At 42.3% G+C, this 13,328-nt stretch overlaps 1 protein-coding gene across 8 annotated transcripts in view; it reads right to left on the bottom strand.

Annotated features, from left to right (window-relative positions):
• LOC115121939 (serine/threonine-protein kinase ULK1-like) overlaps positions 1–10,394 on the bottom strand; it is a 34,597-nt gene extending 24,203 nt beyond the window's left edge. For 4 of the 8 annotated variants that reach the window (XM_029651121.2, XM_065017446.1, XM_029651136.2 and 1 more), the window contains exons 1-6: positions 9,703–10,390; positions 8,810–8,902; positions 8,658–8,699; positions 3,794–3,826; positions 1,314–1,350; positions 222–395 (exon numbers count right to left, since the gene is read on the bottom strand). In XM_029651121.2, coding sequence (XP_029506981.1) covers positions 222–395; positions 1,314–1,350; positions 3,794–3,826; positions 8,658–8,699; positions 8,810–8,902; positions 9,703–9,792 — 469 coding nt within the window. In that variant the 5' untranslated portion in view covers positions 9,793–10,390. Of the gene's footprint in view, positions 1–221; positions 396–1,313; positions 1,351–3,793; positions 3,827–8,657; positions 8,700–8,809; positions 8,903–9,702 lie in introns of all 8 variants that reach the window. The other 4 variants (XM_065017448.1, XM_029651150.2, XM_065017447.1 and 1 more) reach the window with 2 other exon arrangements.
• Between the last annotated feature and the right edge of the window lie 2,934 nt (positions 10,395–13,328).

Raw genomic sequence — 13,328 nt, forward strand, 5'->3', positions numbered from 1 at the left:
TATCAGGATTATAGCAGTCTGTTGTGAAGCATGCTTCAGTCTTCACAAAGGCAATCAATTCTGTCTGCAGGATACATGGGCTTGAGAAGGATTAATATGAGTAAGGACTAACGATGTATACAATTCTGCTCTTCAGTCTTCAGCCCTGCACTCACTCAATCTTCACAGCTATAAGCTTGAACACGTCTCTATCATTTATATGACGCATTACACCCCCCTACCTATCTTGATGCAGGTGTTGGTAGAGTGGGACTTGCGTCCTGCGGGGTAGGAGAGCAGAATGTTCTGTGGTTTGAGGTCTCTGTGAATGATCCCCTTGGCCTGCAGCACCCTCATGGCCCCGGCTATCTGCTGCAGGAACACTCGGATAGTGTCCTCACTCAGGGTGCCCTTGGCTAGGGGTGGGACAGGACAGACTGACATTAAGGGAAATAAAATACTCCACCTTATTTGACTATCAAAAGTATGTAAATGATGTTATTTTTCAATACTGAACTTTCTTTTTGGTGCCATTTGACTGTCGTGTGGTTAGCCTTGCTTCACAGACCATAACAAGCATGTTCATTTCACTTCCAAATGTAACGGCAAAAACAGGCCCAGACGAGGCATCGTCTCTCATTCCACCTTCCTCTGGCTCTCACCCCACTGACCTCTCTCTCCAATCACTTCCCTGGCCCAGAGATGGTGTCATAATCCCTCCCTCCCCCTCAGTCGTCTGTGGAAGTCAGACAGCGTGCCCCCCCTGCATCCTAACAGAAACACCAGACCTGTTCCTGTTCCCCAGCAGCCTATCAAAACACAGCTTCCCTGTAGCCTGGGACTGGAGTCTAAATAAACAAGCAGCCTAGGGAGGGCCTAAACTTCCTGTGCTAAATTCAGAGGCCTGGTTGCTTCAGCCCACACCCTCATTACCCACCATTACATCATCCCAGCTTTCATTTTCACTTTGCCAACATACTCTAATACTCTGCCTTGATGCTCTAGGTGACTTTCAATATACCCAGCTTTTTCCACACACAAGCTGGCTCCATTTCATTGAGTGCTCTGAAACCTTCCCCCATTTCATTGAGTGCTCTGAAACCTTCCCCCATTTCATTGAGTGCTCTGAAACCTTCCCCCATTTCATTGAGTGCTCTGAAACCTTCCCCCATTTCATTGAGTGCTCTGAAACCTTCCCCCATTTCATTGAGTGCTCTGAAACCTTCCCCCACTGAATTTGTCACACTATGTACTACAGAGGCCCAACTGAAGGAAAGCAAGCAATTCTAATGAGAGCTTCTCTGGGCTTTTGACAGATGAAATAGTCCACTTACAGTGTAGATAGTCCGCCAGGTCCCCACCATTGCAGTACTAGAGAAAGATAGAGAGATGAAAGGGAATGACATTAGGAGACAAACAATCAGCAGAGAGCAACACACACAGAGGTTGAATTGCTGAAGAAACATTAAGGCTTTAAATGCCGGACATTACCCTCAATCAAATTACATTTTTTTAGCAAATATACAAAGTTTTAGTCAGGGACAGCCCTAATGGGGATAGATACATAATACTCCTCACTAAGGAGGTGTGTGTGAGAGAGAGGGGTGGCGGCTAACTGAATGACACTGATGGTGCAGCATTAATATGAATGAAGCCTGGTCAACAGGACAACAGGAGGTCTTTTGACTCCTTTGTATAACCCTGAACAGGTTTTGTCTTGTGTCACTTCACTCTGTAAGACATACAAGTTCCCTTTTAACAAGAAAGCTAGAGAAACAGTCAAGTTGAGTTCAGCAGGAATTGGGTCTTTTATTTTGTTAAGCTACTGAGGTGTTTAGTCAGAACCCTCATAGATGGAGGGTGGTTAAGTTGACATGACCCAATGGAAACCATGAAACCTACTAGCCTACAGTGGCAAGAAAAAGTATGTTAACCTTTTGGATTTACCTGGATTTCTGCATAAATTGGTCATAAAAATAAAATCTTAATCTAAGTCACAACCATAGACAAACACAGTGTGCTTATACAAATAACATACAAATGATTGTATTTTTCTTGTCTATATTGAATACATCATTTAAACATTCACAGTATAGGTTGTAAAAAGTATGTGAACCCCTAGGCTAATGACATCTCCAAAAGCTAATTGGAGTCAGGAGTCAGCTAACTTGGAGTCCAATCAATGAGACGAGATTGGAGATGTTGGTTAGAGCTGCCCTGCTCTATAAAAAAAACCTCACAAAACTTGAGTTTGCTATTCTCAAGAAGCATTGCATGACGTGAACCATGCCTCGAACAAAAGAGATTAAGATTAAGAATTGTTGACTTGCATAAAGCTGGAAAGGGTTACAAAAGTATCTAAAAGTCTTGATATTCATCAGTCCACAGTAAAACAAATTGTCTATAAATGGAGAAAGTTCAGCACTGTTGCTACTCTCCCTAGGAGTGGCCATCCTGCAAAGATGACTGCAAGAGCACAGCGCAGAATGCTAAATGAGGTTAAGAAGAATCCTAGTGTCAGCTAAAGAAATCTCCGGAACATGCTAACATCTCTGTTGACGAGTCTACGATACGTAAAACACTAAACACAGAATGGTGTTCATGAGAGGACACTACGGATGAAGCCACTGCTGTCCAAAAAACAAAACAACGCTGCACGTCTGAAGTTAGCAAAATAACTCTGGATGTTCTACAGCGCTACTGGCAAAATATTACTTGACAGATTACACTAAAGTTGAGTTGTTTGGAAGGAACACACAACACTATGTGTGAAAAAAAAGAGGCACAGCACAACAACCTCATCCCAACTGTAAAGTATGGTGGAGGGAGCATCATGGGTTGGGTCTGCTTTGCTGCCTCAGGGCCTGGACAGCTGCTATCATCAACAGAAAAATGACTTCCCATGTTTATCAATACATTTTGCAGGGGAATGTAAGGCTGTCTGCCTGCCAATTGAAGCTCAGCAGAAGTTGGGTGATGCAACAGGACAACGACCCAAAACACAGAATGGCTTCAACAGAAGAAAATACACCTTCACCTCATCCCGATTTGAGATGCTGTGGCTTGACCTCAAGAGAGCGGTTCACACCAGATATCCCAAGAATATTGCTGAATTGAAACAGTTTTGTAAAGAGGAATGGTCCAAAATTCCTCCTGACCGTTGTGCAGGTCTGATCCACAACTACAGACAACGTTTGGTTGAGGTTATTGCTGCCAAAAGGAAGGTCAACCAGTTAATAAATCCAAGGGTTCACATACTTTTCTCACCCTGCAGTGTGAATGTTTACACAGTGTGTTCAATAAAGACATGAAAACATATCATTGTTTGTGTAGTATTAGTTTAAGCAGACTGTTTGTCTATTGCTGTGACTTAGATGAAGATCAGATAAAATTTTATGACCAATTTATGCAGAAATCCAGGTAATTCTAAATTCCCTTTTCCCCCCAGAAATCCATGTTGGAGGATTTTTGTTTTCCTGCATATACCAACCCTCCTGATTCCTCCAACTGGGATTTTGGGAAACCAGGGAATTATAGAAAGTTCCCCGAATTGTTCAACCATAAGCCTAACTGAACACAATAGCTGTCCTGAGGTCTGATTGTAATTTGATTAGGCACAACCGAGGATCTGTAGCTTTTTTCCCCCTTCTTTATACAGAAGTTAATTCTCTCCCCCAATGCACATGTTTCCTGCGAGCCGAAGGACCTAGCTCATTACAGTCTCAGTAAGGGTCGAGTTAGAGCAGGAGTGCTTGTGTCGAACCTCCGACCAAAACAAGGGCCAAAGACAAACATGACAACACCAGAAGCTTACCTCCATGACCAGGTACACAGAACTGGCCGTTTCCTAGAGAGAGACAAACACACACAAGTCAGGGTGGGTGCAGAGGACAAAAAGGAAAGAGCAATACATCCAGGTGTCGGAGATTTTTGCATGTCAACACTTTGGCCACTTGGAACAATTGGATCTGTGACAATGTGTTATGGAGCAGGAGTTGATGAAGGCACATACCTACTTGTGCTCTGTGACTTAAGTAAAAAGTCATTGCTTCACTGGAGTAGGTAGGGTAAATTAAGAAGGATGACTTCTAAACAGGGACATTTGTAGAGAATAATATGTCATCAAAAAATGTATGTTAGTCAAATTAAAGTCTACCTCTCTGGAACTTATGTTACATCTTCTTTGACATAATCCACTACAATGACTACTGGCTTTTTAAGTTGTTTGAGCTCAAACCAAAGATAGAGGCAACGGCACATCACTACACTAAGTCCCTGGGCCATCCATGCTGAGCTAACAGTATGGTCCGTGTTTGCCTGGGGGTCACAGAGATTAATGCAGACCAGGAGTGGGGAAGAGTTCAGAGGTCCCCCTGTTGTGACAGATAAAGTGTGAACCATGCTAAAGCGATTATCTGAGTCATCGCGCTCACTCAGCTAAAGGTGGAGAGGATCAACATCTAGCAAGCTAACCTCTACAGGGTTCTCCAGTACTGCTGCCTTCAGCACAAGTAGCACACCGATAGAACTGAGCTCATCATAGAACATATTGGGAGCAAGGCTTAACCTGACTAATTAAAATTCAGAAGCACCATGAATGTGCCACAGAGCCATATGAATATGGGGGCTGCCTGCATGACACACAAACAGGAAAGTTCCATTTAGAAACTGATAGGCTCGTCTTCTCCCATAGCAACAGTTGGCATGTCAAGAGTATAATGGATTATAAAGCACTGTAATAAAAAATTACTGTATGCAGTGTCTGAGCGTTCATTTCAGAGAGTCATCTGCATTAAAGCTAATTGGGTTTTTGTGGGGGGACAGCTTGACTTGGTTGACAAAGGCAATATTGGACCACCAAGGAGGTTCACTGTTAAAGAGATGGTACAAGTCTATTGTCTGAGACCAAAACAAATGATCTTCCAAAGCACAAACAAACAATTAGAGTTGTACGCCATATTACGCCCACCTCAGTAGCTTGTAGGGCTGTGACGATACCAGTATCAGAATATATTAAAGCAAGAAGCAGACCAAACTCGGTGGTCCTTTAAAAACCTGCTGTATGTCAAATATTGTGTGCTACATAGCTTGGGAAATACATCAAATGTGACCCTGGATGACAACATAATGTTTGTTTCCAACATTAGGGCTGTTTTCCTAAAGAAGTTAAATCAGCCTGTTTTGTTTCCTTGCCACGATACTAACGACTATCACGATACTGGTATCGTCCAGGCCCTAGTAGCTTGGCTGCTCTTTGACACTGAAAACAGATGGGCATTACTGAGCCCTGGCAACCATTTTTTTTCTCTCTACGTTTTACCAACAGCTTGTCAACCATGGCACATGCCTTATGAAAACAAGACAGTGCAGCACACTTCAAAAAGCCCTTCACATAGAAACAGATGACCCTGCTCTTTCTCTATATCTAGGTCTCTTTCGACAGCCAATCAGAGCTAGAGTACTGGCTGATCTCAGAGTTAACTACTGCTGAGTCAAAGCTTCTGAAGTTGTTTTTTTTGGCCAGATAGCAGCCAGCCATCTGGTTTCCATTGTACTTTGCCAGGCAGGCAGGGACAGAGATACAGTATGTCTGCCCAAGGTGGTTTTGGCTTACCGACATGCTAACATACCCTGTTTATGACAACCAGCATACAATAGAAAATGATGCATACAGCGCTCCTCCCCAATGCTACGTGCCAAGAGGAGTGTAAGGCCTACATGCCAGCCAGGTGTTAACACATGCCAACACAGGAGCGTAACACAGGGCATGGCTTTTCTTCTCCACACACCACGCCACTCACATGTAGCAAGGAGCCCAGTGAACTGCAGCACATATCATGCAGGGATGCACAGAACTGTGTTTACCTCACAGGTCAAACATACATGTATGTTTGCCCAGAGGCCTAGATCAGCCTAGCCTCGAAAATTACCAGACTGTAGCGAAACAGAATGTAAGCTTCCGAGATTTCTGGATGGTTTTACGAGGTTAACTGCAGCAAAGGTAAATACAAAACCTATCTTATAGAAATACTGTAGCATGAAATACAGTAAGACTTTGAAGCTGGTGGAATAGGAAAAGACAAGGCAAGCCTAATGATCTAGATTAGGGATGTGCAACTTTGATGGGGGCGGGGGCCCGCAAATAATCTGAACTCATCACAAGGGGCCGCAGTTGCTCGCGGGTCTGCGTACCTGCATCCTGTCATAGGTTGGAGAGAAATATTTGTAGTTTTTAATATATTGGAGTGAGACTAACAAAATCAATGGGGGCCCCGACAATGAGGGGCCTCAACAATGATTTAAAAAAATTAGATTGCTGGCAATGATAACAAATTTAGATTGCTGGCAATCCCCAAAATTTTTGCTGACATGGGCTAATTGACTGACATAAGAGTAAAACTGTTGATACACAACCAAATTTTGAATTGCAACTTGTGTTCTCGTCACTTCCTGTTGAACGCAGAACTAAGGAGAGCTCGGTTTGTTGTTTTGGAAAAGTTTGTAGTATAGGAACAAATTGAAAGGCTATTGAAAAAATTAGGAAACTAAATCGAATCAAATGTTATTAGTCACATGCGCCAAAAACAACCTTACAGTGAAATGCTTACGTTTCCTGTTTGCTTATGGCAGACCACATGAATGCGGTCTTAGTGCCAGCATCAGTCTGTGGTGGTATGTAGACAGCTACGAAAAATACAGATGAAAACTCTAGGTAGATAGTGTGGTCTACAGCTTATCATAAGATACTCTACCTCATGCGAGCAAAACCTCGACACTTCCTTAGATATCTAGCACCAGCTGTTGTTTACATATATACATAGTCCCCCCCCCTTGCTTTACCAGACGCCGCGGTTCTATCCTGCCAATACAGTGTATAACCAGCCAGCTGTATGTTGATATTGTTGTCGTTCAGCCACGACTCCGTGAAGCCTAAGAAATGTGTTTTTAATGTCCCGTTGGTAGGTTAAATATCCTTGTAGGTCGGCGATTTCCCCCCCCAATGATGCATGCATGCAACTAGTAGAACGGAAGGCAGTGGCGGTTTGCTCGATCGCCTATGAATTCTCAGAAGGCAGCCTAACCCCTGTCGTCTTTTTCTCCATCTTCTCTTCATGCAAAAGACAGGGATTTGGGCCTGTTCCTGGGAAAGCAGTATGTCCTTCACGTCGGGCTCGTCGGACTTGTTAAAGAAAAAAAAAGCATCTGCCCGTTTGTGGTGAGTAATCGCTGTTCTGATGTAAATTTTGTAAATTTAGTGTGGGAGAGGTGTAAAAATATTTTTTTACCGATCAATAATGGCAACCCTCCTGGCATTGACAACTGAACGCTCAGCTAAGAAAAGCCAACTGACATTAACTCCTGAGGTGCTGACCTGTTGCACCCTCTACAACCATTGATTAGTATTTGACCCTGCTGGTCATCTATGAACGTTTGAACATCTTGAAGATGTACTCTTAGAATATCTGCATGGCACAGCGAAAAGGGGACTGTCAACCCCTCAGAGCCTGGTTCATCACTAGGTTTCTTCCTAGCCACTGTGCTTCAACATCTGCATTGCTTGCTGTTTGGGGTTTTAGGCTGGGTTTCTGTATAAGCACTTTGTGAAATCTGCTGATATAAATAAGGACTTTATAAAGCAAAGTGATTTAGGTAGCAGTGGTTCAATTACAATCCTTACCATCCCCAGTTTTACGTGACTCCATAGGAAAACAAATAAAACGCATCATATACCTGAGAACACAGTTTGCATGGCTGCCTAGGCTGCGGCTCAGAGGACAGGTGTAAACATGGCAGGCTGCTGTATTGGCTTAGCACTGTGACAACACAAACCTCTGACTACTGGAACACGCCTGTATGAGATCATCTTCAATCATCGCCACTTAGAGCCATATGGTTTCATAGTGGGACCACAGAAAGATGGCTACCAACACCCTTCAGTGGGATGTGACATTCCAGTTTCTGGAACCATTTACCACCTGACCGTGACCTTGTTATTGCTTGAGGCGGAAAGGATCGTCAAATGAACTAACGTATCTTAAAATTAGCACAGATCAAGCTACACTGGGTCGGGCCAATTTGTGTTGTAAGATGTGGATATTTTGAAGCTGCTCCAGTATTCATGATTGTCAATGTTTTCATTTGTAGGAAGACCATGAATAATAAAAATGTAGATCATTGACAAAAAGTTTTTTATAATAATATTGTAATGAAACAGGCAGGGAGCAGGCACTTTGACCTTCTAGGCCGAAGTCCAGCGCGCTATCGACTGTGCCCCAAAAGCATGCTCAAGCGGCAGAGTCTAAATGCTCAAGCGGCAGAGTCTAAATGCTCAAGCGGCAGAGTCTAAATGCTCAAGCGGCAGAGTCTAAATGCTCAAGCGGCAGAGTCGATATCCGCGATTATAAACCCAGGGTCGTTACAATATAAACAGGCCTATGATCAAACTTTGGTCACAATCAGCAAGTGATGTAACAAAGATTAAATGAACAGAAGTGGGTCAAAATTAGAATTTCATCCAACACGCACAAATGCTCTACTTGGCTGATATGACAACTGGGACATGGAAGAACAACATGACACGCTTTAAACTTAGTGTAAACAGAAGTTCAAACTCCATAGTAGAAATCTTGCCCCGTCCACACATTTCTTCAAAATGTATTTGGCTTAATAATACATACCTGAAAGTCATGTAATGCAACAATGTTTTCATGTTTTAGTTCCTGGGGAAAATAAACAGGAAATGTTAGTTCTTTGCAAATAAAAACTCAATTTGAGTAAACATATGGAAATGATTGAATATACTACTTCAAAATAAAACTGGTTGCCTTACCTTGAGTATTTTGATCTCTTTCCCCAAAAGGGTCTGAGACTTTGCCAAGTTCTTCTTGTTTATGCATTTCACGGCCACCTCCCAGTCGTGTTTCTAAAGACAGACAAACAAGAATTATGAATTATAATGCAGTTTGACTAGAGTTTTCTGGATGCCTGTAATACTGTTTAAAGAATGCTAATAGGTGAAATGCATGGAACATAAAATAGTGAAAGTGGTATGGTAGCCTACTATATAGCGAAGGAATTAACCATGGACACAGGACTTAAATCCTTAGTTACCTACTAGCTATAAGAGGCATGGTGACAACATATAGAGGAATGTATAGCAGGCTTGGCTCCATTTTCCCATGGACCAGAATCCTCCCTCAGCATGAAGTGTGTTGATGTTGGACAGACATGTCTCAGCATGCCTTTGTGGTCAATACTTACATTTGGTCTTTTGGAATAGCAATTTTTTCCCCTCTTTATCATTTCACATCATCTCGATTTGAACACCCTACCCACCCACTTCAACATAAAATTATAATTCTAGCCTAGATGTTAGACCATCACAAACCCACCGACCAAACTGTTAAAGAAAAATACTAATGTATGTTCATAATACACTTGTAATAAATTATCATCATGAGACTCAAAAGATCACATTTCATCTGCAAATGGTTGTTGATATTTTTCATCAACCCAGACGATCACATCCTTCAGCTGCCAGGCCTCTCGATTTAAGGTCGTACTAAAACAACATAGAGCAAATTCTACAAACGTAGGAGAAACATGATGAACAATGCATACGGGAAGACTTCATTTGAATAATAGCTAGATTGATACAATCTTGTTAGATCTAGAAGAAATACATTAAAACACGTTTAAAAAAATGCCACATCTTCGCCTCACCTCTCTATTCCTGCCTTTGAACACCACCGCAAATGCACCGTGTCCTATCAAATCCTTCCTGCTAAACTCGAATTTCCCCACGGTTTCCATCGCTCCAGAACCTCAGGTTTTATTTTGAGGTCAAATGAAAAGCGTTGCAGGGTTGCAGATCTCTCTCGGATGTCCCTTCCTCCTCCGTGAAGTCGGCACAGCTGGAAAGTTCACCTCGTCTTTCGATTGCCATTGGCTGCCTTCCTGAGAAAGAACGATTTTCTTCTCGCATGTTTAGCTAACGTATGGAAAGGAGTCTGCCCCCTTTCAACAATATACGAGTCCCATGTTTCTTTGTTATGGTAGTTAGCTAGCTAGCACAACTGACGCAGTGTTTACAAAGAGACTAACTCCATTGTAGACTGGCTAGATAGCTGCTAGCTTAAATATCCACCTTAAAAACAGAAGCCTCGGTTTTGTTTGTATACGTAGGAAATCGTTGGCTCCATTGCAACCTGTTCAATAATGTGTTGTAATTTGTTCCAACGCAAGTTCACGATAATTAGGCAAGCGGCATCTCGTAATCATTTCAATGGGCTTGAGTAATAGTTATTTTTTCTTTGCAGAGCAATCCTCGTATCAATGGTGGTCTCCAAAAAGCCTTCAGTTACTCTCCAAGCCCCGAAATGTTGCGCAGGCGCACGAACTTAAAGCTTTATTTTAAAGAGAGGTGTCTCATCGGTGTTCTGTTGTTGCCTACTCTACTGCATGTAACCACGTAAATACTATACCACCTCCTACACTATAGAGTACAACAGTATGAGCCATATCACCCAGTACACCTACCTAGCGGTCAAACAGGTAAATGGTTCCAATCGTTTTTCCACCATTAATTTTTCTCATAAGGGATTATAGAAAAAAAGGGCTGTGTTTTGTGTAGGCTTTTCCTGGGGTGACGTTTTGATACATGTAAATCTCTCTAGGACAAGGTGACTTTTATCTATATTTACCTCCGAAAAATGAAACGCTAATTAGCTGCTAATGTGGCTATCAAATCCAATTTTATTGGTCACATATTTAGCAGATGTTATTGCGGGTGAAGCGAAAATCCTTGTGTTCCTAGCTCCAACAGTGCAGTAATATCTAACAATTCACAACACTACACACATATCGCAAAATAAGATTTTTTTCTTAACTGACTTGCCTAGTTAAATAAAGGTAAAATAAAAATAAAAAGTCAAATAATGGAATTTATAAATATTAGAATGAGCAATATCGAAGTGTCATTGACTAAAATACAGTAGAATAGAATACAGTATATACATGTGAAATGAGTAAAGCAGTATGTAAACATTATTAAAGTGACTCGTGTTCCATTATTGAAGTGACCTGTGATTCCATGCCTATGTATATAGGACAGCAGCCTCTAATGTGCAGGGTTGAGTAACCCTGTTTTTCAGTATTTATTTCCCATATTTGATGCACCTGTACTGACCTTGCCTTCTGGATGATAGCGGGGTGAACAGGCCGTGGCTCGGGTGGTTGATGTCCTTTATGATCTTTTTGGCCTTCCTGTGACATCGGTTGCTATAGGTGTCCTGGAGGGCAGGCAGTGTGCCCCCGGGCGGGCGCAGTGCAGTTCCAGGCGGTGATGCAGCCCGACAGGATGCTCTCAATTGTGCATCTGTAAAAGTTTGTGAGGGTCTTAAGGGCCAAGCCAAATTTCTTCAGCCTGAGGTTGAAGAGGCACTCTTGCGCCACACTGTTTATGGGGGTGGACCATTGCAGATCGTCAGTGATGTGTATGCCGAGGAACTTGAAGCTTTCCACCTTCTCCGCTTTTTCCTGAAGTCCAGCATCAACTCCTTCGTTTTGTTGACGTTGAAGGAGAGGTTATTTTCCTGGCAACACTCCGCCAGGGCCCTCAACTCGTCATTGTTGGTAATCAGGCCTACTATGGTTGTGTCGTCTGAAAACTTGATGATTGAGTTGGAGGCATGTGTGGCCAAGCAGTCATGGGTAAACAGGTTGTTCCCGGAGGTGGCTGAGTACGCACCGTTGTGGAGCCCCTGTGTTGAGGATCTGTGAAGTAGAGGTGTTGTTCCCTACCTTCAACACTTGGGGGCGGCCCGTCAAGAAGTCCAGGACCCAGTTGCACAGGGCAGGGTTCAGACCCAGGGCCCCGAGCTTGATGGTGAGCTTGGAGGGTACTATGGTGTTGAAGGCTGAGCTATAGTGAATGAACAGCATTTTTACATAGGTATTTCTCTTGTCCAGGTGGGATAGGGCAGTGTGCAGTGCAATGGTGATTGCATCGTCTGTGGATCTATTGGGGCGGTAAGCAAATTTAAATGGTTCTAAGGTGTCAGGTAAGGTAGAGGTGATATGATCCTTAATTAACTAGCCTATCAAAGCACTTCATGATGACAGAAGTGTGTGCTATGGGGCGATTGTCATTTAGTTATTAAAGTACTACGAATGCCATGATGATCTGGACGAGACTGCCCAATCGAGACAAAGGTAAGATTCTATGGATTAACTATCTAATGTTAGCTAAATGTAGTAATTAATAAATTGACTACATGTCAACTGTCTTGTGCAAGTTTTAAATTGACACAATACCAGGTAGCAAAGGTGTCAACTAGAGATGACGTGCAGGAGCTTGTAGGTATTTGTAGTTTTCCATGGTTTTTCAAATGAAATCAAATGATGTCTACGTTGATGCTAATTAGCATTTTAGAATCTGAGAGTAAATAGATCCGAATATATTGATAAAAGTCACCTTGTCATAGAGATATTTAAATGGGTATCAAAAGGTCATGCCAAGGTAACCCTACACAAAACACAGCCCTTATTTTAAACGTTTCTAAAATCCCCTATGGGAAAAATGAATGGTGGAAAAACGATTGGAACCATTTCCCTGTTTGACCGGTAGGTTTTATAGGTATTATGAAACCTCCACTGTGGGGCTATAGTCCACCTAGTCCTAGCCAATACCAGTAGTTAGACTACAATAGGCTGTTGCCTTTGATAGCAGCACTGATGTCGAGTCTTATTATGGGTCTTATTATTATTATAGTAAAAGCACACATTTTATGGAATCTTATAACACAAGTGTAATAATAACATTATGGCACCATGTATTATAAATCAGTGTTGAATGAGGGTCATACACATCCCCAATACCCGTCTGTGCAAGCGTGTGTGTGTATGTACAGACTTATGAGTTACTTATTATAGTTTTAAATATGAATGGCTACATTATTGAATATTAAAGGGCCATTATGATGAACACTAGCTAGCTGCCCACTGAACTACAGTACAGCTGTTTTTTAATTGAACCTTTATTTAACAAGGCAAGTCAGTTAAGAACAAATTCTTACTGTATTTACAATGATGGCCTACACCGGCCAAACCCAGACAACGCTGGGCCAATTGTGCGCTGCCCTATGGGACTCCCAATCACAGCCGGTTACAATGCAGCCTGGATTCAAACCAGGGTGTCTGTAGTGATGCCTCTACCACTGAGATGCAGTGCCTTAGACCGCCGTGCCACTCGAGAGCGTTAATAATTGAATTGATAAAAAATGCCTTATGTGTTGTCCTGAGTGTTTTATCATGGCTACAAAACAAAATGTAATAATACGGCTTGACAT

The sequence above is a fragment of the Oncorhynchus nerka genome, linkage group LG4 (assembly GCF_034236695.1).
Source record: "Oncorhynchus nerka isolate Pitt River linkage group LG4, Oner_Uvic_2.0, whole genome shotgun sequence".
Classification (NCBI taxonomy): domain Eukaryota; kingdom Metazoa; phylum Chordata; class Actinopteri; order Salmoniformes; family Salmonidae; genus Oncorhynchus; species Oncorhynchus nerka.